The 26929-nt window shown below is 42.7% G+C and overlaps 1 protein-coding gene across 2 annotated transcripts; it reads right to left on the reverse strand.

Annotated features, from left to right (window-relative positions):
* Window positions 1-3391: 3391 nt before the first annotated feature.
* On the reverse strand, window positions 3392-18000 carry fut3 (fucosyltransferase 3 (Lewis blood group)). 2 transcript variants are annotated; one of them, XM_031899978.1, is made up of 2 exons: window positions 17745-18000; window positions 3392-5515 (listed from the first exon to the last, which is right to left on the reverse strand). In XM_031899978.1, the coding sequence occupies exon 2, from the start codon at window positions 5385-5387 to the stop codon at window positions 4338-4340; it is 1050 nt and encodes a 349-aa protein (XP_031755838.1). In that variant the 5' UTR covers window positions 5388-5515; window positions 17745-18000; the 3' UTR covers window positions 3392-4337.
* Between the last annotated feature and the right edge of the window lie 8929 nt (window positions 18001-26929).

Genomic DNA, 26929 nt, shown 5'->3' on the forward strand with positions numbered 1-26929 from the left:
GTTTTATGACTTTTTTGAATAACGCCTAAAATTGTTGTAATTTGCCACATTTATCATACAACATTTCTTACATACAATGACACATCACCCTAAATATGATGCCCAATATGCAAAGATTTATCAAAGTATGTGGTGTACAGAGGCACGCAAACTCAGCTTCTGCAAAAAAAACTCAATGACGGTGTACTATTTGCTGTAAGACCCCCCTAACAATACAGAGACCCCCAGAAAACTATATATTTTTGGAAAGTACACATTCTGGAAAATCCAACATGGGTAAAGAGTCCTTTCTACACCAAAGTACCAATCTGCAGAGATTTCCTAAAGTTATTATGACATTTCAGAAAATCACCTAAAAATGTTGCAATTTGCCGCATTTATCTCACACAATTTCTTGTGTACAAAGGCAGCTCACCCCAAATAGGAACACCAGAGGCCTACTGAACAGTTTGATGCCCAATATGCATAGATATACCAAAGTCTGCGGTATGTACTGACCCCAAAATGAAAATAGCGCAAGGATTTCTCGCCTGCCAGCTCAGCTTTTGCACACAGAGCCCCCTGTCAGCGTATTATGTGCAGTAACCCCCCCTAACTATACAGAGACCCCCAGAAAACCATATATTTTTCTAAAGTTATTTTTCTCCACCAAAGTTACACATGGCAAAGCAAAGATATAAACAGACCAGGAACACTAATACAGGAATAAAAAATGCAATAAAACCACAAAAATTGTGCAAATCAGTGAAACAACAAAATAAGTCACACAATAGAGTAATTAGTGGTCAGAATATCTGATCCAATTGTCACGCTGTCAAAATAAAGTTTTTAGGGAAAAAACTAAAGACAAAGTGGTAAAACTAAAAAAAGTGTTTGTGTATACATGTGTCTACATGTAAAAGTTGTGTCAATGTGTGTAAGTGTGTGTAATAGTGTGTGTAAATGCAAATAATTGACACACCTGTTCTGAAGCAGGGATCGCTTGTAGGGCCCTCCGTGCAGCAGTCCTCAGCAGGAAGTGAGTGGGCAGTGGCGCGGGGGGGGGGGGGGGGGAGCGCAGGACTAGTAGCAGACGCGATGGGATGTGCACATGCTTGGCAGATAACCCATTTTTCTGAAAGCATGTATGCCATACGTGCTTGTCAGCTAAAGGGCTAAACTTCAAATACTTCTTGAGGTTTTATTTCATACCTACCAACATGACCCATTAAAAGCGGTTTCATAAGAAAAAAACAAAACATTGCATGGGGTTGCACTAAAATTCTTTTAGAATTATAGATTTACAGCAAGTCACAAAATCTCCTAGGTGCCATTGCCCTTATCCAGCCTTACTGCATACCTTACTCCTTGCCTGTGTATACAGGTATAGGACCCATTATCCAGAATACTTGGGACCAAGGGTATTCCATATAAGGGGTCTTTCCGTAATTTGGATCTCCATACCTTAAGAATACTAATAAAACATTAATTAAAGCCAATAGGATTGTTTTGCATCCAATAACAATTAATTATATCTTAGTTAAGATCAAATACAAGGTACTGTTTTATTATTACAGAGAAAAGGGAATCATTTAACCATGAAATAAACCCAATAGGACTGTTCTGCCCCCAATAAGGGGTAATTATATCTTAGTTGGGATCAAGTACAGGTACTGTTTTATTATTACAGAGAAAAGGGAATCTGTTTTAAAATTCTGAATTATTTGATTAAAATGGAGTCTATGGGAGATGGGCTTTTCGTAATTCAGAGCTTTCTGGATAACGGGTTTCCAGATAAGGGATCCCATACCTGTACTACCATTACTGACAAGAAGTAATATGGCAAAAATACTGAAGTTAGTCCATAGGGAGATCCTTAAATTTATAAATTTATAACACTAGTAAACTAACAACATGCACCAGTGCAAGAATGTCCTCTAGTGGCCAAAAAGAAAATACCATTAAATATATAGTCCTGCTCAGTGATGTTTGTTGAGTGAGCCAATGCCTGAAACACTAGCTCTCTCTTTATGCACCATAGACATACCTCCCAACATTTGAAAAGCGGAAAGAGGGAAAAAAATAAATGTTTTAACCACACCCCTAAATAGCAACTCCCATTTTACAAAATGTGGCAGGTTTTTGAAGTTTGAACACATTTCTGGGCATTTAGGGGTCTTGTTTTATGTGTTATTACAGTTTTGCTAAAAAAGGTGAAATTGCCCTTTAAGCTGTGAGTCTCAGTTCCCCCAAGAGATCTGTTAAGCTTATTAGTTACATTTGTACCTAAGTGCAGTTGTAGCTTGTAAAGTTTTCTGGGCTCTCTGCCCAAAGCTACTTATTTAATTAAGTTTGAGAAACATTGTATCTTTTTTCAGCATTCAGTTCAGGAGCTCAAAGAGAAATGAGGGACTTTTCAGTAAGTCCAGGACTGTGTAAAGTAATCCAGGACTGTGGACTGAGCTGTTAAAATCAGGATAAAAATCCCATGAAAATTGCAACAGTTGGAAGGTATGCCTTAGGTAGATGTAATTATTATTACAAGATACAGTACACAATATAAGAGGATAGTATAAGTGGTTAAAAGGTTTATACCAATGTTATATGCTGATCGGGACTACTTTGAGACCTTGAGACATGGAATTGGGAACATTGCTAAGAGAGTGATCCCCAACCAATGGCTCAGGGGCAACATGTTGCTCACCAACCCCTTGGATGCTGCTCCCAGGCAGATGCTTATTTTTGAAATTCCTGGCTTTTGGACAAGTTTTGGTTGCATAGAAACCAGGAGCACTGCCAAACAGAGCCTCGTGTATGCATGTTGACTACCCAATAGCGAATCAGAGCCCCTATTTGTAACCCCAGGAACATTTTTCATGCTTGTGTTGCTCTCCAACTTTACATTGAAATGTGGCTCACCGGTAAAAAAAAGTTGGGTAGGGGTGGGCCAAGCCGATCGGGCGCCCTAGGCAAACCGGTCGGCCAACTCCGCGGTGCAGGGGGGGGCGGGGCGATTAGATCGGTCATTGCCTCCGCCGCTAATGACAAGCGGCGGAGGCAATGACAAAGAAGCACTAGGGGTAGGCAGGAGAGGCTCCTGCCTGGCGCCCCTTAATCATTGCACCCTAGGCAGCTGCCTCTTCTGCCTACCCCTAGTTCCGGCCCTGAGGTTGGGGATCCCTGCACTAAGGGATATGTTATCGCCAAGTTTATTAACAGGAAAGATTGTTGAACATAAACATTTCTTTGATATGAAAGGCTGCTACAAATGTGGTAGCCGGTGCTGTGTAATCTGTGAACATCTGGAGGTCTCATAGGAGTTTTGATCATCAGTTACAAACAAAAGTTTTAAGATACAGAGTTTTATTAACTGTAATAGTACAGCTACTACAGTAATAGTAATATATATATATATATATATATATATATACACACAATTAATTTTTTCTCTTGAAACCTATGATTAAGTGCCGGGTAAGCATGAAATGCGTTTGGCTTAACATATGGGGTATAAGTAGTTTTCAATGGATTGTAATAAAGAAAAAAATGTATCTTAAGCCTCTGTGCTAGGCTACATATTTCAGAAGTGATATAGGGCTTAATAAGTGGATCTACTTGTTATCAAGCACCTGTAAACAGCCAAAAAGGGTAATTTACATTACCCTGGGGCACATGTTCTAGAGAGCTAAGGGGCACAAGTTCTAGAGAGCTAAGGGGCACAAGTTCTAGAGAGCTAAGGGGCACAAGTTCTAGAGGGCTAAGGGGCACAAGTTCTAGAGAGCTAAGGGGCACAAGTTCTAGAGAGCTAAGGGGCACAAGTTCTAGAGAGCTAAGGGGCACAAGTTCTAGAGAGCTAAGGGGCACAAGTTCTAGAGAGCTAAGGGGCACACAGGCACAATATTCTGCTCTACATGCTGGATTTTGCAAAATATGGAGCCTTCTCCCAGGTGTGAATAACATGCATGCTAGGCTGCGACTGGGGTGTGGTGATGGATTCTTACATCCCTCCTGCCCCTTAGCAACACAATGCTGACTAAAGCTTGCCATACACGCGCCAATATTATTGTACAAAACCTCCTTTTGTATGTTATTCAGCACATGTATGGCGGTTCAAGGAGGCGACTGATATTGCAAAAGTTCGGGTATCGGTTGTCTTGTCGATCGGGCAGAAAATAATATTTTGGTCGAGCACCATTGAAGCGTGAAAAAATCTGTCTTTAGGGCTGAATCATCAGGTTGAGGTAGAATTCCTATTGTTTTTACCTCTATATCTGACGATTCAGCCCTGAACTTCAATGGAGGGCACGAACGATCTTTCCTTCGACCAATGGTCACCCAATTGATTCATATATATCATTTTATTTGAACCAGTTCGTAATGCTTGGAACAGTCCTATAAGACGGCGCTTCTTTTATAGCTTTGCATACTTTGCAGTAATGGCTGTTCAATCTGGCAGGCGCCCCTAGTTTTAGACTTCTCCTCCAGTAAAAATATTGTTTGTATCTATTATCATCTTTGTCAAGTGCGTGTAGATAATCAGCAAGTCCCTTGGCAGTTGGAAAGTCATCTACATGTATGAATGCGTCAGGGGGTAAAAACCGCTCATAGTTAGCACGGGTGGGCCCCAACACAACAGGCACAGCCCACGATGCAAGTGCATTACGCCAGAGCTTCTCAGTAATGTAGTCTTCATGAATTGAATTTTCAAAAGCTAGATAAAATTTGTATTTGGAAAGAGTTTCAATATGTTTATCTCTAGGAAGCTGTAAACGCTGGTTGCCAAAGACATCAACAGCTAGGTGATTCTTTAACTCCCCATAATATTTTACTCTTCTAGAATTTGGGTTCCAGTTACTGACTACCCAGGCTACTAGTTTTGTCTTCTCGGGGATGGAAACATTTTCTGTCCCATCATGCCTTTCTAACCAGCCATAAGGGGTAAAGATGTCAGAGTCAGCACGGTAAGTCATGGTCAGATTTATGAGTTTCTCCACAAAGCTTGTGTTGTAATTGTGGCTTGGGGACTCCAAGGTAAACCAAATCCAATATTGATTTGGGGGTCTTTGCATCTGCGGTAACTGGTTCTTAGATGAACATACATCTCTGCTGTGTAGAACAACAGCTGCTGCTTCTGAATACAAGCTGCGATTGGCTGTAAAGAAACAACCAGTTCCATCGAACTGACTCGGGCACTGATTCAGGGGAAATGCAGTACCAAAGGGCCAAGTCCACAGCAGAATAATTTTCACTGGCTCCTCTGGCTTAGAAGGAACATCAGTCACAAAAATATCATCAGGTTTAACTTTGCCTTGGAATGTAGCAGAGAAGAAGAACAATGCTACTACTACCTGAAAGGTAAAGAAAAATACACAATGTCTAAAGGACAATGTCTGTATTTTCAGCTCCATGGAAGAAAAAAAAATTTCACTGCCTACAGCATAGTGAGCTTCATTATTTAATGCAAGGAAAGCAGTTGGGATTGCACAGTATTATCTTCTGTTGAGCAATCACTTTGCCAATCTTCAAGTTGCTGGCACTAAAAGGGGACAGAGATAATAACAGATTAGCACACAAAGTTTTTATTCATAAACCTGAAAAATTAATTTAACTGTAACAATTGAATGGTATTTATCTGCCTTTTCACACAGAAACCCAGGCTTTTGGAAGGTTTTTCCAGGCCAAAACTGCCTGCCCTGTTTTAATAATTTGATGTCATAGGTCTGACCCCATGGAGTCACTGTCCAACCTTATGACATCACCCATGCTCTCCTGCCCATCTTTCAGCAGGGGGAAAGGTGGCAGCTTTAATCTACCTATAGTGTCTTTTTATGATTTCCGGTCCCTGTGGTTCAGCCCCCCTGGCCCTTATGGCCAACCCCAAAACAGCTGGTTCTGCTTCCTCTATAGTTACACCTCTGATGGCTACCTTTAAGCTCCCATGGAGTGTGTTAGTTGCCCACAATACACACTCCATGGGACATCAGCCTTAGGGGCTGATTTACTAAGACACGATTTCGAATCCGAATTGGAAAAATTCCGATTGGAAACGAACATTTTGCGACTTTTTCGTATTTTTTGCGATTTTTTTGGTGTCTTTATGATTTTTGCGTAAAAACGCGAGTTTTTTGTAGCCATTACGAAAGTTGCGCAAAGTCGCGATTTTTTCGTAGCGTTAACACTTGCGCGCAAAGTCGCGCCTTTTTCGTAGCGTTAAAACTTAAAAGGCACGACGTTTCGTGCAAATTTTAACGCTACGAAAAAATCGCGACTTCGCGCAACTTTCGTAATGGCTACGAAAAACTCGCGTTTTTACGCAAAAATCGTAAAGACGCCGAAAAAATCGCAAAAAATAGGAAAAAAAATCACAAAATTACCGATCATTACGAAAAAAACGCAATCGGACGCATTCGGCCCGTTCGTGGGTTAGTAAATGTGCCCCTTAGAGTATGTGCCTACAGGTGTGTCTAGAGATTAGTAAAATAGGGTTGTTCCTGGGCCTTCTAGCATCTGCAGGGACACACTTTGGAAATCCCTGTCCTATTGAGCTTGGAGGTGTAGTAAAATTTGTGATGACTATGCGTATGTTAGAATTTATAAAGTGCTAATTAACTTTATATAACCATTAACCATGCTTAACCATATAACCCCTAGCTACTAACAGCTAAGGACAAGTTAAATATAACCCTGAATGAATGAGGAGTGACAGGTGGCATTTGGGGAAGGCTGATGATTTTGGTATCCTTGCAAGGTAGAGGTGGAAATCATCCTTTCATACATTTATATATGAATATTTATATGTATGTCCAGTTAGTATTAGGTTTTATATGTAAAATTCTGTGTTAGAGATATTGTTTATGTTTTTTATATAAATCACAGGATTGGGTCTTCCGAGCTCAGTACATTTGCCTAGGAATTTGCCTTCTGTAACAGAAATAGACAAGGGGAATCAGCATCCTTATAGGCTATTGTTAGACTTTACTACATGACAAGTAGTGAGTCTATGGTGCAGTAACACCTCTTACATACAAGGTTGTGCTGAGACATAGCCATGTCCATAGTAGGCGATCCCTGACAATATAATATCTATTACTGGCAAATGGGTGGGTTTAAGTGGAATATGATCTATGTTAAACCTGTATAAAGCAAGCCTTACTTGTATTAGAGAGAGGAGAGGGTGGGAGAGAAGACACTCCCAGAAGGAACATCAAGACCTCAGTACCCTCCAACATCGGGTCATGTAAGATAATAGGCCAGGCACCTTAGAATAACTCAATTTATGTGCCAATTAAGAATTGTACTTTGTTTCTTATATTCCATTTATACCTAAAGGATTAAAAGACTCTTCCTGTATTAATACTCATGTTTATTTGTGGATTTTGAGGGTTCCCAGAGAGTACCCTCCCTTCATCAATCTATCATTATGGATTATCATTTTTTATAATAATTCATATTTTACAGCGTACATACCTGCAAGTGTATGATATTAATATTATTTAATTGTATGACTGTACATAGTGCACAAGATATCTATATACCGTATATACTAGAGTATAAGCCGATCCGAATATAAGCAGAGGTACCTAATTTTACCTAAGAAAACTGGAAAAAACTATTAACTCGAGTATAAGCCTAGGGTGGGAAATGCAGCAGCTTGTAAGTTTCAATAATATAAAATAAATTCCAATAAAATTAGGATCTATCAGTCTTACTAAACAAATACGTGCAGGGAATCAGTATGTGAGATGCCAGGCTCCCCCCTACTGCCTTCTCTAGCAGGGTCACCTGGAGAAGTAATCACTCATTAATGCCTGCCTTGCACCTCCAGCTATCAAAAGGAGCACTTCATAAACTGAGAGGATACAGCTTGAGGTTTACTTCAAGGAGCTCCCTCCTTCTCCCTCCCTCCTCACCTCAATAGCATGCAGGCTTGATGTTCCATTGCCTGCCTGCTTCAAACAGTTCCATTCCTGCCTGCTTGTAAAGGCTCTCCCTCCCCCTCACCATTAGACACAGACACCGGAGCTGAAGCAGGGAGCGCGTGATGTCACGCCGGGGGGCGGGGCAAGGAACCAGGAAGGAGCAGAGCACAGAAGAGCACACAGGGAATCAGGTAGCAGAGGGTGTTAGTTGAAGGGACTCGAGTATAAGCCGAGGATTAAATTTTCAGCACATTTTGGATGCTGAAAAACTGTGAAGTTGCTTAAGTTGGGAATGCTTTGAAGTGCCTTTGTGGTGGTTACCTTGGTATTTATAATCCCTAAAGGTGGCCATACATGTAGCAATTCCGATCTTTCGATGAGTTGACTGATATCCACAGCCTTTTGCGATATCAGTTGCCTCTTTGAGACGCCATACATGCACTGAATATCGTACGAAACAAGGTTTCTTACAATATTATCAGTGCGTGTATGGCCAGCTTAACTGATATGGTAATCGGTGGAAGCCATCTGGAGGGTCTTTAGCATTTTAAAGTAAACTGGTTATTCAGCTGTTTATGGTGAAACAGCATCCTTATGGAAATTACCTGACTGACTAACACAACAAGATTATGATACCTGATTATCTTGTCAGCCAATCAGAACAAATCCTTACTTTGGTCAGTATGATTCTAACAGTATAACTTGTGAAGCTCTTAAGGTGGCCATGCACGGGCCGATTGTAGCTGCCGTTATTAGTCCCTTGGACCGATTCAGCAGCTTATCGGCCCGCTGGCCTGCTCAACTGGAATCTGAGGTGCAGAATCTAAGGGGGGAACTGGCAGCACTGAGGGCAGCTGCAAACATGGGGGAGAACAGGAGGCTCACTGAGCAACCACTGGCAGGGGCCGGTGTAGTGGGGGGTGGAGAAGGGACAGTGGAGGTTAATGAGGGAGACAAATTTGTGACAGTAAAGAGGGGAAGTAGGGGACACAAGGGTAGGGGGGCTGGTTCACTGCTTGTACAAACCAATAGATTTGCCGCTTAAGTTGAAGATGCTGGGGAAGGCAGCTCTGAGCTGGCATGTATGGAGCGGGCTGACTCTCAGAGCACCCTGGGAGGCGGCACCTCTAATACAGGTGGGGGGAATAGTGCTAGGAAAGGAAAGCCGGCTATAGCTGTAGGGGATTCAATTATTAGAAAGGTGGATAGGGTAATTTATCGCAAAGACCCTACATGCCAAACTGTGTGTTGCTTGCCTGGTGCTAGGGTTCGGCATGTGGTGGAACGAGTGGACAAATTGTTGGGAGGGGCTGGGGAAGACCCGGCGGTCTTGGTACACATAGGTACCAATGACAAAGTTAGAGGAGGGGGGGAAGTCCTCAAAAACGATTTTAAAAAAACTAGGCGAGAAGTTGAGGGCGAGGACTTCCAAGGTAATTTTCTCAGAGATATTACCTGTGCCACGAGCAACGTTAAGAAGGCAGCGGGAGCTTAGGGAGATTAATGCGTGGCTGAGAGATTGGTGCAGGGAGGAGGGCTTTGGGTTTCTCCAGAACTGGGCTGATTTCTCAATCGGCTACAAGCTCTTTGCCAGGGATGGGCTGCACCTCAATGATGATGGGGCAGCTGCTTTGGGGGAGAAGATGGCTAGAGGGCTGGAGGAGATTTTAAACTAGGAGTGGGGGGGGAGGGTGCAGCGGGAAATTCTGTGGTAGACAGGATTGATGAGGTAGTGGGCATAGTAAGGGAAAATGGGGGAGGAGACTTGCTTCGGGATACTGATAATGGCAGGGAGGCCCTTAAGTTGTTTACACGTCATTCTCATGCTGGTACCAGTATTAAATGTATATTTACCAATGCAAGGAGTCTGACTGGTAAAATGGGAGAGCTGGAGGTACTGGCGTTGGAGCGGAAATATGATGTGATTGGCATTGCTGAAACTTGGTTGAATGAGTCTCATGACTGGGCTGTTAATATTGGGGGTATACATTGTTTCGGAGGGACAGGGGCAATAGAAAAGGAGGAGGAGTGTGTCTGTTCATTAAGCAGGAACTAAAAGCAAATATTAAGGAGGAAGTGATGGGGTAACAGAGGGAGCTGAATCCTTATGGGTTGAGCTTCTCACAGATAGTTAAGAATCTACCAAACTAATTGTAGGGGTATGCTATAGACCCCCTAATGTAAGTGAGGAGGAGGAGGCCCAGCTCCTGTTGCAAATAGGAAAGGCTGCTAGTTTGGGGCAAGTGATAATAATGGGGGATTTTAATTACCCTGATATTGACTGGGGCAATAGTACTGCCAGGACAGTAAATGGAAACAAGTTTATAAACTTGCTGCATGACAACTTTATGTCACAAGTTGTTGAGGAGCCAACCAGGAACCATGCTATACTAGATCTAGTGATCTCTAATGACCCAGAACGTATAGCAAATGTGCAAGTGGTTGAACCCCTGGGCAATAGTGACCATAATGTTATTTCATTTGATGTTTGGTGCTGGAAACAAATTTACACGGGGGCAACAAAGACAATGAATTTTAGGAAGGCAAATTTTAGCTCCTTAAGGGCAGCGCTTCAGGGCATAGATTGGGGCATTATGTTTTCTGATAAAAACACAGAGCAGAAATGGTTGTCATTTAAAATGATATTAAATCATTACTGTTGAAGTTAATAGGGAGAAAAAGGAAAGCTTTTAAGAAATATAAGTCAGAGGGGACAGTAGCTGCGTTTAATGATTATAAACACTATAACAAGTGTTATAAAACAGCAATCCGGAAGGCAAAGATAGAAAATGAGGAGCGCATCGCGGCCGAGGCCAAGACTAACCCCAAAAAGTTTTTTAAGTATATTAATAGTAAAAAGATGCAGGTTGAGGGTGTGGCCCCATTGAGTTATAGTAACAATATGATTACAGCGGATACAGAAAAGGCAGATGTGCTTAACCAGTTCTTTTCTGTATACAGTAGAGGAGCCAGAGGGCCAAGTCCCACCCAATAGCTGCACTGTTGCCTCAGCTACAACTACACAGTGGTTGGCACAGGATATAGTGCTTAAAGGGTTACACACGATAAATGTAAACAAGGCACCTGGGCCAGATGGAATACACCCTCGGGTACTGAGAGAGCTAGGGGCAGAATTACAGTGGCCCTTGTTTCTGATATTCTCAGACTCTCTTTCATCAGGTATGGTACCTAGGGATTGGAAGAAGGCGAATGTCATTCCCATATTTAAAAAGGGAGTAAGATCTCAGCCTGGCAATTATAGGCCTGTAAGTTTGACATCCGTGGTGGGCAAGTTATTTGAAGGCTTGTTAAGGGATCACATACAAAATTATGTAGTGGAGAATGCCATTATGTGCAGTAATCAGCATGGCTTTATGAAGGACAGGTCATGTCAGACCAATTTAATTGCTTTTTATGATGAGGTAAGTAAGAAGCTGGACAGTGGGGATGCAGTAGATATAATCTATTTAGATTTTGCCAAAGCACTGATACCGTTCCCCACAAACGACTGCTTTCTAAGCTAAGGTCTATTGGTCTTAGTGAAGTTGTTTGCGCATGGATTGAAAACTGGCTACAGGATCGGGTACAGAGGGTGGTTGTTAATGGTACATTCTCTACTTGGAATAAGGTCCTCAGTGGGGTCCCTCAGGGTTCTGTACTGGGTCCACTTTTGTTTAACTTGTTCATAAATGACTTAGGGGAGGGTATTATGAGTAATGTATCAGTGTTTGCAGATGACACAAAACTCTGCAGACCAGTCAATTCTATCCAGGATGTGACATCCCTGCAGCAGGATCTTGACCAACTGGCAATCTGGGCAGCTAAGTGGCAGATGAGATTTAATGTGGATAAATGTAAGGTCATGCACCTGGGATGTAAAAATATGCAAGCCACTTATACCCTTAATGGGACTGCACTAGGCAAATCCATAATGGAGAAGCACCTTGGAGTCCTTGTAGATAATAAACTTGGCTGTAGCAAGCAATGCCAGGCAGCAGCTGCAAGGGCAAACAAGGTTTTGAGCTGTATTAAAAGAGGTATAGATTCACGGGAGGAGGGTGTTATTCTTCTCCTTTACAGAGCGCTGGTAAGGCCCCATCTAGAATATGCTGTTCAGTTTTGGTCTCCAGTGCTCAAACGGGACATTATTGAGTTAGAGAGGGTCCAGAGAAGGGCAACTAAGCTGGTAAAGGGTATGGAAAGTCTCAGTTATGAAGAAAGACTGGCCAAGTTGGGTCTGTTTACACTGGAGAAGAGACGCTTAAGAGGTGACATGATAACTATGTATAAATATATAAAGGGATCATATAATAACCTCTCTAATGTTTTATTTACCAGTAGGTCCTTCCAACGGACACGAGGGCACCCACTCCGTTTAGAAGAAGGGAGGTTCCATTTAAATATTCGGAAAGGATTTTTTACTGTGAGAGCTGTGAAGTTGTGGAATTCCCTCCCCGAATCAGTCGTACTGGCTGATACATTATATAACTTTAAGAAGGGGCTGGATGGCTTCTTAGCAAGTGAGGGAATACAGGGTTATGGGAGATAGCTCTTAGTACAAGTTGATCCAGGGACTGGTCCGATTGCCATCTTGGAGTCAGGAAGGAATTTTTTCCCCTCTGCAGCAAATTAGAGAGGCTTCAGATGGGGTTTTTTGCCTTCCTCTGGATCAACTTGAAGTTAGGCAGGTTATATATAGGCATTATGGTTGAACGTGATGGACGTATGTCTTTTTTCAACCCAACTTACTATGTTACTATGATATCGGGCCTGAAATTGCGCAGATATCAATCGGGCAGGTTAAAAAATTCAGTCGGATCGGGGACCGCATCGGCTCGTTGATGCGGTCCCCGAACCGACTGCGTCTATTACAGTCGTTATAATTCGAATTAGCCTAAATTCACCCGATATCGCCCACCCCGTAGGTAGGATAACAGGAGAAGATCCGCTCACTTGGTGACCTTGCGTGTATGGCCACCTATCCACCTACATACACACTCATACAGATACACACATGCAAAGTTTATATGGAAAGTCAGGGAGAAGTCTTCTGAAGGCTATTCCCTATAGCAGGAATTCCCAACCTTTTAATACCCCTGAGCCACATTCAAATGGAAAAAGAGTCGGGGAGCAACACAAGCATGGAAAAGGTTCCTGGAGGTGCCAATAAAAACCATAATTTGCTATTTGGTAGCCCCTATGTGGACTGGCAGCCTACAGAAGACTCTGTTTGGCTCTACATTGGGTTTTTTGCAACCAAAACTTGTTTCCAAGCCAGGAATTCAAAATTAAGCACCTGCTTTGAGGCCACTGGGAGCAACATCCAAAGGGTTGGGGAGCAACATGTTGCTCATGAGCCACTGGTTGGGGATCACTGCCCTATAGAATAGATCCTGTGGGCACGTTTGAAAGACCTCTGTATTATTTGCTGTCTCTGGGCTGGAGAATCTGAATAAAATTGCTTCATCTCTGGAAAAGAAACGTGGTTGTCGCCATTTATCTGGCTGTGGTAAATATTGGAATCTCCAGTATATTTGTAATAATATACTACATTTATATATATCTACACTATACAACAGGAGGGAGATTAGTTAGTGTTTGTCAGACAATTATACTATAATGTGATACACTGTACAGTCTATATGCAAACCATGAGATCATGAATTCAGGTGTTTGCTCCTCCAGGTGTTTCCTATAGCGATACATATTGCATCCGCAAAAGGCTCAAGTTAACTGACCTCCACAAATTAGTCCTGAATGTATTGTTGGCAAGCCAAGGAGAGATAGTCACCCTACAAGAAGGAAAAAAGTAACAACCACCAGCAAACATGGTACTCATGAACATATCCACCCCACTAATGAAAACGTGTGGCGTGAGAGCAGCTAGTAACTATCCACCACCAACTAGTTAGCTAGTTACCATCAACACTCAATTGTGACCTGAAGAGACAGCTGATCGACCAATGCCAATAATTACCAGGCAACTTAATTTGAAATGGTGGTTCATCTTTAAGTTAACTTTTAGTATGTTATAGAATGTCCAATTCCTATCAACTTTTCCATTGGTCTTCATTAGTTATTTTCTATAGTTTTTCATTTATTTGCCTTGTTTTTCTAACTCTTTGCAGCTTTCAAATGGGGGTCACTGACCCCAGCAGCCAAATAACTATTGCTCTGTGAGGCTACAGACTCTCCCCCCTCCCCATTACACACAGACAACGGAGCTGAGCTTGTCACACACCGGCTGAAAGCAGAAGGGGCGTTGCGGGTTTGTGATTGGGCATATTTATTCACTTGGGAGACATTTCAATTAAAACCCGGAAGAGGGGAACAAACATGGCTGCTCCGTGGGTCTGTAATTCGCGCTACCATAATTATGAAGTGAAAAAACTTGCAGATTTAGTGTATAAGGAATTTAACGCTGATACAAATTAAAACACAACAGCAGGTGTAAAAAAATTTTTTCATTGGCTGTGAGTATCACTTTAAATAACTAACAATGTACAAATATTAGAAAACGAAGACCAATTGCAAATTCTCCGTATTTTACTCTCTACATCAGTTAACTAAGTGGTGAACAACCCCTTTAAAAGAGTGAAATGTTATTCACTGTGGGTGCAAATTTGTTAGACCCCCCCCCCCCAATTTAAAATAACTGCTAAAGTCCCAGTGATACCCTGCACTGTCCTGTAACACTTTACTTGTCCTTTAAATAAAATCTGAATATGAATATCCTTAGAGGTTTTCTATTTGTCTTGTCTGGGCTAGAAACTACACTGGACTTATAAGCAAAGGGAACTCTGCCTGAAGCCAAATGGTGAGATATGGAATCATCACTTTCTTTCCTAGCTACCTTTTGGAACTACAGGTTTGGGATCAGTTATCTGGAAACCCATTATCCAGAAAGCTCAAATTACAGGAAGGCCACCCCCCACAGACTCCATTATAATCAAATAATTCAGTTTTTTTAAATGATTTCCTTTCTCTCTGTAATAATAAAACAGTGTCTTGTACTTGATCCCAACTAAGGTATAGTTAATCCCTAACAACCAATGCTATTGGGTTTATGTAATATTTAATTGTTTTTTTAGAACCCTTTTTTAGACCGGAAAAAGCAAGAAAGAATGCTTTGCTATGAAAAATAAAACCACTTCAGCCCGTGCCCGTTGCTGTTGTGCATAAGGGACAATTTCATGCACTTATATGCACACACAAAAGGGTGACCTTTGAAATCAACTTTCCATGTAAGAAGCGTTGCCTTTGTTATTATACAGAAATACATTGCCAATAGGAGAAAGTTTTGCAGTCCGTTTATTCGGGTTACATTACTTGTGTTTCTCTCTGCGGCGTGAATCATTTGGCATGTAACTGTTGCAGTGAGTTGAAAATATTTGCCTCATTGCAAAAGCAATAAGTTAAACCTTAACTAGAATGACAAAGCTACCAATACCAATGTAGGGGATCAGAGAACTGTGTCCCCTGTTTCTCAGTCTGTGACATCATCCAGCGTAGCTACAGACTGGGGAGGGACCCGATTGGCTGGATGTCCCAGTGCACTTCTGGGAGGAGGTGTGCTTAAGTTTGGAGCCAAAAATCCAGGGGCGCGCTCAGCAGTTGATAAAGGGAGCCCCTGTTGTTTTGACAGTTGTTGGAAGAGAGATACAGAGTGAGCAGCCAGTACCACGTGTTGTGAGTTGAGACTGTAAAGAGAAGAGTCTGCAGGGCTGCCAAGGATTACAAAGTCCTCTGTGGAATCTCTGTGTGTGTCCCCTGGTGAGGACAGGTATTGCTCGTTTGCCTGCTACATGGGAGCAGCCACCTGGGGCAGGTAGCGCTATCTGGGGGGACTTAAGAACTCTTTGGAAAGAGACTGAACTGATTTTAGGGTTGTGGTCTATCCGGATCCAGGTTGGGACTGGGCACCTACAGAGACTGTGCCAGGAGTGGATAGACTGCACAAGTTCCTCAGGGCAGGAAATTCAGTTTTCCCTAAAGGTGTTTTACCTTCTATTTCAACAGTTATATAAAGTTTGATATTTCTGCAACTGTGTGTGATTATTCCTAGTGGAAATCCCCTTGAGGTGTGTTCCTCAATGTCCACTAGGTGGAGGCACTGCGCTAAAATCCTAGTCCCAGTACCTTTTATCTGCAAAGGGAACCCAAATCTTCTGTTCTAAGCCTATATACAGCCCAGAAATAAGTGAGTGTGCCAAGAAAGGGTTACACCATCTTGCATTCAGTTTCAGAATGAAGCACCTCCCAGAAAGGCTTCCCATTTTAAGGCTAATGCCCCACAGAGAGATTGGTTGCCCACGAAAAATCTCTGCCCAATAATCTCCAGAAATGCCTTCCCACTGGCGATAATGTGAACCACCCGTGACAAGGCATAGGCATCGCTAAGTTGCAAAAAATTTCCTTTGCGAGGAACTATGGGTGATTTAGCGATGGGTATGTCTTCACACCGCCAGTTTACATAGCTGCCATTGGGAAGGCATTTCAGAGAGACTATTGTCCCCGTGGGGGGACAACCTAACAAGTAAGATAAGACCTAAGATAAGACAATTATTGTGCTTGTATATATTGAAATAATAAATGAGAATGTTCTTTTTTTGCCTTTTGATGAAGAAATCGGTTGTAGGTACAATGGTTTATAGGTACAAAGCCAAATATATAACAATATTAGTACTTATGTCTCATGTCTCTCTAGCAGTATGGATGTCTCATGTCTCTCTAGCAGTATGAATGTCTTGTGTCTCTCCAGCAGTATGAATGTCTCGTGTCTCTCCAGCAGTATAGATGCCTTGTGTCTCTTTAGCAGCATGGATGTCTCAGTTCAACCTTAGTCTGCTAAGAGCGGTTTAACCTGGGGGTCTCGTGTATTGCTTAACATAGGGAGGGTGGAGGGGGGCGCTCCATACTATACCCATACAGCTCTGCTCTAAATTAATAGTAATGCAGAATATGAACTTGGGACTGTACTGAATCTAATATAAGATTTTTTTATTCCTGGAACCTTCTCTTTGCTTGAACTAATTGAAAGAAGTGCCATAAGAGACTGTGATATATATATTTATTAATGAACTGGAAAGCATTTCTGATTTTTTAATAAATGAGTATATTTATATGTGCTTGTAAAAATTCATAGTTTCTAAGTATCAGCCGGATGAATTATTTTTAGTTTTTTCTACGTTGTGCTGCACTTCCAGGTTTGGGAGTACAGGAGCGGCCCAGAGATATAATAAGAATTTATGTATTAAAAAACACAGATGCACTCATTCTAGATATAAATACTGTTGATTGTCATATAGTAATATGAATGAAGTACCACATTTTTCCTTGCAATATGAATACCCAAGGCTTGCTACAAGGTGCACAGAATGCCCGACTAGGCAGATGGGAGATGTTTGTTCCAAGTGCTGGTACCTCTGGTGTCACAGAAACAGGGAAATGAATGCCTAGATAGGCTGTTAGTTTGCAAATAAAGCAACACTTTGGGGAGCAAAAATGCCAGTTTGGGGTCATAGGCATAAATAATGAAGGCTTATTTAAATTCCAAAAAAAGAGACCAACTGCTCTATAAAAGTATATAGTTAGAAGCTCTCCCATGCAAAGCCACCTATTTGTAACTTCCTCCAATGTAAATTCACCCTCCTGCTGCCCTTTAAGGGGGCCTGTGTTATAAGTAAATACAAACTGTTTTATTTACTGTAGCAAGTTAGAATTCTTATTTGATCCCAAGCTTCTCTTGTATTGCCCCTTACTCATTAACTGTTCCTGTCATTTTCATTATTGCCATGCTTTTCCTATTATAACCCAAAAGGATTGTATTAAAATGATTTCACTCACCTGATGACAATGCCACTTTAGAATCGAGGTGCCACTGGATCTTGTAGTTAGTGATATCCCAAATATATTTCTTGATCTTGAAAAAAAGACTGCCTTTAGCCTTGGGCTAGTATTTACTTAATGTGAAAGTCGATATCATGTAGTTGGCATAAATGCCATCCCAAATAATCTAGCAGCCTCTGTGTCTAAGGAACCAGCTCACATGAACCAGTGCTTATCTGTGGCTGGAATTTCTCATCTAACTCTCCTATAGCCACTCCCTTGGGTGAACCTGAAAGACTTACTGCTCTTCTAGCACATATTGTTTAACTATATACATATATAAATTTAATTTTAATCTTAGTAAACATGTCCTCTCCCCTGGTGAGCAGTCTTTGTTGGCTAAGGGACTTTCCTTTACACAGGGTCCTCCACACTGGGCCCCTGATCCTCTCAATATACTTGTGGATATTCAGATATTCCAACGTAAACTAAAGCTCAAAGAGCACTTTAGAGATTCCAATACCAGTAGTGTACCCAGGTTTTAACCCCAAAGTAATTTTGATCCCCTAAACACACCAGCCTCTGTTCGTACATTTAGTAAGATACTTTCCAAAGAAATGGTGGCTGCAGTTAAGCATACTCTTACAGTGGAAGAGAGATAAGCCATCAAAACACTAGTTGATGAAAAAGATTTGGTCATCAGACCTGCTGACAAGGGGGGTTCAATAGTCCTGTTGGACTACTCCTACAACAAGGAGGAATCCCTCCCGCAATTGGCAGATGGCAATACATATCGTAGTTTACCTAGAGATCCTAAACAGACTTTTAAAAGGGAACTGGATAGCAAATTAGCGCTTGCCCTGCAAGCAGGACGGATTGATCAGAATACCTTCCTTTATCTTACTACAGACTTCCCTCGCATCACAATTATATATACAATCCTTAAGGTTCACAAGTCGTTGTCTGCCCCCCCCCCCCCCCCCCACCAGAAAACAAATTATCTCTGCAGTTGGCTCCCTTTTTCAGCCTGTTGCCACCTATATTGCCTTTTTTCTCAAGCCCAGTGTGAGAATGTCTTTTGGCCACCATGGATGTTAGCAGTCTATATACTGTGATCCCCCATGAATTGGGAATCCATGCATGCAGATTTGCCCTGAGGAGTAGGACTGTCCGGGTGGCTATGGGAAGTGGGTTTGCACCTTCATATGCCAACCTGTTTCTGGCCATGTATGAACAGGAATATTTGATAACAAAAGCAAGGTCTGACTTGCTATTATGTTCTCATTATATCGATGACCTGCTTTTGATTTGGAAAGACTCTCTCACATCCTTTCATAATTACCTCAATCATCTTGACAGACCCATCAGACTGACACCTCACATTCAAGATGTTTCGGGTACTTGTCTTCTTGATTTCCTTTTCTCCTTTTTCTGATTCCGGTTACGGTGTCCTCTCCCTCAGTGGTTTGTAATGCCCCTAATTTTGGTTCTCCTGCAAGTGGGTTTCAGCAAAAGTAAGTCAGTAAATAGTTCCCTTCTGCCTTTTTCAGTCTGCTGTTTTTCTTTTTTCTCATTCTTTTGTTTTTACTTTGCTGTTGCACTGATTTTTTTCCCCTGAACTATTCTGATTCGGCATTACCTTATTTTAACCTGGGCTCATTCAGGTGATTTAATATGTTATAGTCACTTTATTTGTTTACATGTGGGAGTCATCCTTTGGTTGCCTAGCAACTTGTTTTGGCACCAAACACTCCTCTAGAGCAGTGCTGTCCAACTTCTGTGGTACCGAAGGCCGGAATTTTTCCGACGTACGTGGTGGAGGGCCGATAATGGAAGCCAGTTTTGACCACTCCCCTTTTTGAAACCGCACCCACTTGAAACCACACCCGTGTTATCACATGGCCATACCCATATAAATGGTTGTAGTACAGCAAAAACCTGCCATACTCTGCCTTCCCTACCCTGCCTGTGTGTGCCATACTCTGCCTGCCCTACCCTGCCTGTGTGTGCCATACTTTGACTGTGTGTGCTATACTCTGCCTTCCCTATGCTGCCTGTGTGTGCCATACTTTGACTGTGTGTGCCATTCTTGGCTGGTTTGTGCCATACTTGGCCTGTGTGTGCCATACTCTGCCTGCCCTACCCTGCCTGTGTGTGCCATACTCTGCCTGCCCTACCCTGCCTGTGTGTGCCATACTCTGCCTGCCCTACCCTGCCTGTGTGTACCATACTCTGCCTGCCCTATGCTGCCTGTGTGCGCCATACTCTGCCTGCCCTACCCTGCCTGTGTGTGCCATACTTTGACTGTGTGTGCCATACTCTGCCTTCCCTATGCTGCCTGTGTGTGCCAGACTTTGACTGTGTGTGCCATTCTTGGCTGGTTTGTGCCATACTTGGCCTGTGTGTACCATACTCTGCCTGCCCTACCCTGCCTGTGTGTGCCATACTCTGCCAGCCCTACCCTGCCTGTGTGTGCCATACTCTGCCTGCCCTACCCTGCCTGTGTGTGCCATATTCTGCCTGCCCTACCCTGCCTATGTGTACCATACTCTGCCTGCCCTATGCTGCCTGTGTGTGCCATACTCTGCCTGCCCTACCCTGCCTGTGTGTGCCATACTCTGCCTGCCCTACCCTGCCTGTGTGTGCCATACTCTGCCTGCCCTACCCTGCCTGTGTGTGCCATACTCTGCCTGCCCTTAGCTGCCTGTGTGTGCCATACTCTGCCTGCCCTACCCTGCCTGTGTGTGCCATACTCTGCCTGCCCTACCCTGCCTGTGTGTGCCATACTCTGCCTGCCCTACCCTGCCTGTGTGTGCCATACTCTGCCTGCCCTTAGCTGCCTGTGTGTGCCATACTCTGCCTGCCCTACCCTGCCTGTGTGTGCCATACTCTGCCTGCCCTACCCTGCCTGTGTGTGCCATACTCTGCCTGCCCTACCCTGCCTGTGTGTGCCATACTCTGCCTGCCCTTAGCTGCCTGTGTGTGCCATACTCTGCCTGCCCTACCCTGCCTGTGTGTGCCATACTCTGCCTGCCCTACCCTGCCTGTGTGTGCCATACTCTGCCTGCCCTACCCTGCCTGTGTGTGCCATACTCTGCCTGCCCTTAGCTGCCTGTGTGTGCCATACTCTGCCTGCCCTACCCTGCCTGTGTGTGCCATACTCTGCCTGCCCTACCCTGCCTGTGTGTGCCATACTCTGCCTGCCCTTAGCTGCCTGTGTGCCATACTCTGCCTGCCCTACCCTGCCTGTGTGTGCCATACTCTGCCTGCCCTATGCTGCCTGTGTGTGCCATACTCTGCCTGCCCTTTGCTGCCTGTGTGTATGGCACACACAGGCAGCATACAGTGACACAATGCTGGCACTGCTCCTACAGTCTGCACAATAACTATATATTAGAAAACATTTTAATTGCAGTACCACCACAGTATATGTTCTTTTTGTAGTGTGCAGGGATTATTTGTGGGTTTCTACTGCCCCTACAGTCTGAGGTGTGAACAGGGGAACAATGTGGGTGATTACAGTCTGAGCCTGAGGTGTGAACACTGCAGGGGGTGAACAATGAGATTAAAAAGTGTGAACAACACAGGGGATTACATATTTAAACAATACAGGGGGTTTACAGCCTCAAGCTGATGTGAGAACCATGCAGGGGGGGGGGCAGTTAATCACAGTACTTATAGTTACATAGTTACATAGTTACATAGGGTTGAAAAAAGACCATTGTCCATCAAGTTCAACCCATCCGAGTAAACCCAGCACACAACCTATACTAACCAATCTATACACTCACATACACAAACTATATATATATACAACCAGTAACACTAACTGTAGATATTAGTATCACAATAGCCTTGGATATCCCGCTTGTTCAAAAACTCATCCAGGCCCCTCTTAAATGCATTAACAGAGTCTGCCATTACCACATCACTAGGAAGGGCATTCCACAGCCTCACTGCCCTCACCGTGAAAAACCACCTACGCTGCTTCAAATGGAAGCTCTGTTCCTCTAATCTATAGGGGTGACCTCTGGTGCGTTGATTGTTTTTATGGGAAAAAAGAACATCCCCCAACTGCCTATAATCCCCTCTAATGTACTTGTACAGAGTAATCATGTCCCCTCGCAAGCGCCTCTTTTCCAGAGAAAACAACCCCAACCTCGACAGTCTAACCTCATAGCTTAAATCTTCCATCCCCTTTACCAGTTTAGTTGCACGTCTCTGCACTCTCTCCAGCTCATTAATATCCTTCTTAAGGACTGGAGCCCAAAACTGCACTGCATACTCAAGGTGAGGCCTTACCAGGGACCTATAAAGCGGCAAAAATATGTCCTCATCCCTTGAGTCAATGCCCTTTTTTATACAAGACAGCACTTTATTTGCTGTAATAGCCACAGAATGACACTGCCTGGAATTAGACAACTTGTGATCTACAAAAACCCCTAGATCCTTCTCCATTAAGGATGCCCCCAACACACTACCATTCAGTAGATAGTTCGCGTTTATATTATTCGTACCAAAGTGCATAACTTTGCACTTGTCAATATTGAACCTCATTTTCCAGTTTGCTGCCCAGTTTTCCAATTTTGTCAAATCGCTCTGCAAAGCGGCAGCATCCTGCATGGAACTTATAGTTTTGCACAATTTAGTGTCATCAGCAAAAATAGAAACAGTACTGTCTATGCCCACCTCCAGGTCATTAATAAACAAGTTAAAAAGCAAAGGACCAAGGACTGACCCCTGCGGTACTCCACTAACCACACTGGCCCAATTAGAAAATGTTCCATTTACCACCACTCTTTGTACTCTATCCTTCAGCCAGTTTTCTATCCAATTACAAATATTATGTTCTAGGCCAATATTCTTCAATTTGATCATTAACCTTCTGTGAGGTACTGTATCAAACGCTTTAGCAAAATCTAAGTAGATGACATCAACTGCCATTCCAGCATCAAGGTTCCTGCTCACCTCCTCATAAAAGGCAACTAAATTAGTCTGGCAAGATCTGTTACGCATAAAACCATGCTGGCACAAACTAATAGTATTGTGAACTGCAATGTATTCAACTATCCTATCCCTTATTACCCCTTCCAGAAGCTTTCCTACTACTGATGTCAGACTAACAGGCCTATAGTTTTCAGGCTGAGAACGAGATCCCTTTTTAAATAACGGCACCACATTAGCAATCCGCCAGTCTCTCGGCACCATGCCAGACCTCAACGAATGTTTCCTGAAAAATTATGTGAAGAGGCTTGGCAATCACAGCGCTCAGCTCATTTAATACCCTGGGATGAATCCCATCCGGTCCTGGACCTTTGTTTACCTTTACATGTTCAAGTCTCTTTTGAATTTCCTCCTGAGTGACCCATGCGCCAGTAGTTAAATTACTAGAACTGGGCATATTAAAAGGGAAGCCTTCATTATCTGGCTCCTCAGATGTATAGACAGATGAAAAATAAGAGTTCAAAATTTCAGCTTTTTCCCCGTTCTCATCAACCAACGTACCTCCCCGTGATAATAAAGTTCCCACCCCTTCTTGCTTCATTTTTTTACTATTCACATAATTAAAAAATAATTTAGGATTCTTTTTACTCCTAGCTGCAATATCCCTTTCCATCTCTATTTTAGCTTGCCTGATAGCTTTTTTGCATGCTTTATTTGCTTCCTTGTACCTGATGAAAGTTTCCGCTGTCCCAGCTAACTTGAATGCTTTAAAAGCACGTTTTTTATTACCAACCTCGACCCTAACTCTTTTATTCAGCCATAAGGGTTTTGCTTTGCGATGCCTCTCCTTGCTTACAAGGGGAATATACTGTTGTGTATACCTGCAAAGCAATGTTTTAAAGATGTTCCATTTTCCTTCTGTGTCTAACCCCATGAAAAGCCTTTCCCAGTTGACACATTGCAGAGATGCCCTTATACTGGCAAAGTCTGCACGTCTAAAATTGAGCGTTTTAGTTACTCCCTTATAGAGCTGTCTCTGTAGCATTATCTCAAAGGAGACCATGTTGTGATCACTGTTCCCCAAATGCTCACCCACACAAATGTTAGAGATAAGTTCAGTATTATTAGATATTACCAGGTCCAAAATAGACTCATTCCGAGTAGGTTCTTGAACCACCTGAAATAAAAAGTTGTCATTTAGCATATTTACAAACCTACTAGCTTTTTCTGACTTAGCCACCCCATTACTCCAGTCAATGTCCGGATAATTAAAGTCCCCCATAATAACAACTTGACCCAATTTTGAAGCCTCCTCCATTTGCAAAAGTAGCTGGGACTCATCCCCCTCATCTATACGGGGTGGTTTATAGCATACACCAATGATCATTTTCTTTGTGACCTTCAGCCCTACTGAAATTTCTACCCAAAGAGATTCAACGTTTTCATTGGTAATGTCTTTATTACATGGCTTTAAATCTGACTTTACATAAAGACAAACCCCTCCACCCTTTTTAATCCCTCTGTCCCTCCTAAAAAGCGTATACCCATTTAAATTCACAGCCCAGTCGCATTTTTCATCCCACCAGGTCTCAGTGATACCAATTAAGTCATAATTTTCAATACATGCAATAGCCTGTAGCTCCCCTATTTTTCCCGACAAGCTACACGCATTAGCCAGCATGCAGCGGAGATTACTACTTCTTCCTCTACAGCTTACATTAGCTAAAGGACAGTTAGAGCTAAGGTGAAAATTAGTCTGTTTCCCTTGTAACAATGGAAGCTCCTTATCTGATAAACTATATGCCCCCCTCACTCCTCCCCCACAACCCTTTACTGGTCCCACTGCCCCATCTACACTAGCTCTCCCATAAGAATCTAGCTTACCAACCCCCCCCTTGTCTAGTTTAAACACTCCTCCAACCTCTTAACCATTCTCTCCCCTAGCACAGCAGACCCCCTTCCATTGAGGTGCAATCCGTCAGGGCTGTATAGATTGTACCCCAAAGAAAAGTCAGCCCAGTGCTCTAGGAACCCAAACCCTTCCTTCCTACACCAAGACTTTAGCCACGCATTTAGCTCCCTAAGCTCCCGCTGTCTCCCTAAACTAGCAGGCGGCACCGGCAAAATTTCCGAAAAAATGACATTGGAGGACCTTTGCTTAATTTTAGAGCCTAGATCCCTGAACTCACTCTTTAAGGTCCCCCACCTACCGTTCATTTTGTCGTTAGTACCGATATGTACCAAGACAGCCGGGTCATGCCCAGCCCCTCCCAATAATGTGTCGACCCGATCAACCACATGCCGAACCCTGGCACCAGGAAGACAGCAAACTGTCCGGTTGAAGCGATCCGCTCGACAGATTACCCTGTCCACTTTCCTAATGATCGAATCCCCTATAACCACCATCTGTTTAGGCCTAGCTCTGCTCTCCTCCCCACCACTACTAGAGAAACTGGTCTCCCGGCTGTTAGAGAGATCAGCCTCATCTAGAACCGCCAGTCCAGAGTTCACACTCCCATCTTCTTCACACAATCTGGCAAATCTGTTGGGATGCGCAAACCCTGGAGCAGCCTCCCTTTTTCTTTTCCCCACACTAGATTTTCTAACTGTCACCCAGCTTACTGCCCTATCATCCTTTCCTTGCTCCCCTCCCCCCATACGATCTGACCCCGCTAGTTCTTGTTCAGTTAACAAGAGACTTCTTTCAAGATTGTCAATAGAACGCAGTGTTGCAACTTGTTCCTCTAGAGCTCTAACGCGAGCCTCTAAAGTGGCAACTCGCTCACATCCACAACAGAGGTATGCACTTTGGAACTGTTGTTCCACAACTGCATACATGCGGCAGGCTGTGCACTGTGTCATACCTTCAATGTTGCTGCCACTCATTCTCCCAGTTACAGAAACAGTTAAACAAAAATTGGTGAAAAAAGGCTATTAAATAAACACAAAAATTTTTTTTTTTTTTTTTACCTTGTTTTAACTCCTTTAGTTTGTAACTCCTGTGATTATAACTCCACTTACAGAACCCCCACTTAAAGAGCAATCACTTATAGAGCACCTACCACCAGAGCAAGCTCCACTGGAGTGCCAGTGGTTCTATTTATACAGTCTGTTAAGGTGAACTAATCAAACCCCACCCCCTCAAACTGAGGGTAATTACAAAGGAATGTAACTCTGGCAAACCTGCTGTAAGCCTTATAGTTAACCAAACTTTGTAAATTGGCACCAAAAAGAGCAAATACTTTTGAAAAAATTTAAACCCAACAGTTAGAAAACACAGTGATTCTGAATAAAGTTAATAAAAAATACTTATCCCTTTTTTTGTTGAATTGAAAAAGCAGTTGATTCAGTCAGCCACCAGCCTGTTAGTTAGTACTGATACCATTTAAAGCTTACACAAGAGTGTAAATAGATGTGAGGGGATGGAGTGCAGTGTTTGTTTTTCATTTCAGATGAAGGTGTAATGTGTGTCCTTTATTTTCACAATAGCATATAGTGTCTATTCCAATATCTATTTCAATATTTCGGTCCCCCTTTCTTAAGGACTTTTCTAACTTTTTGCCCCTGTTGGTGAGGCCTATTTATCAAAATTCAAATTTGTGTAATTTTTGTGACTTTATCTACCATGAAAAAACTAACAAATGAAAAAAAACCAATGTTGACTTATTTATTATTTTTAGAGCTAATAAGTACAATTTGGGAAAATGAACAATATATGTTTGTACAAAGGCCCCTAATTGTTATGACAAACAAAATGCACAAGGCTACCTCTGCTGTTAGTACTTTAATAAGTCCACTTAAATTTTACATTTCTGCCTGCTCTCATACATACACTTGTTACAGCTATTGCCCACCCTTGGTATAGTGCCAGTGTTCTCCCCTTGCCTAATGGCTCCTACCCCCCAAGCTATCTCTTTTGCATTGGAGAAGGTTGAGGGGCTGTATTTGCACTTTCTACACTGGAAGAGCTGAATTTCTGTTACCTCTGGTAACCTGTACAACTGAAGAGATAATTTTATACATGGCCTACAATGTTCAGTCCAGTAAAATAATTATACATCACTGAAATGATGCCAGTTAATGACTTACCAGACTTGTTCTGGGCGATACAGACATTGTCTGGGTTTAAATAGTTTATAAACAGATTACAAATGGGTCAGGCCAACCATAATAATTCTGATCATGTACACACAACCTCAAAATCTTATGGAATGTCTTGTACAAGCACAATCACCACTTGCACACACATTCTCACTCAG

Source organism: Xenopus tropicalis, chromosome 4 (genome assembly GCF_000004195.4).
Source record: "Xenopus tropicalis strain Nigerian chromosome 4, UCB_Xtro_10.0, whole genome shotgun sequence".
Classification (NCBI taxonomy): Eukaryota; Metazoa; Chordata; class Amphibia; order Anura; family Pipidae; genus Xenopus; species Xenopus tropicalis.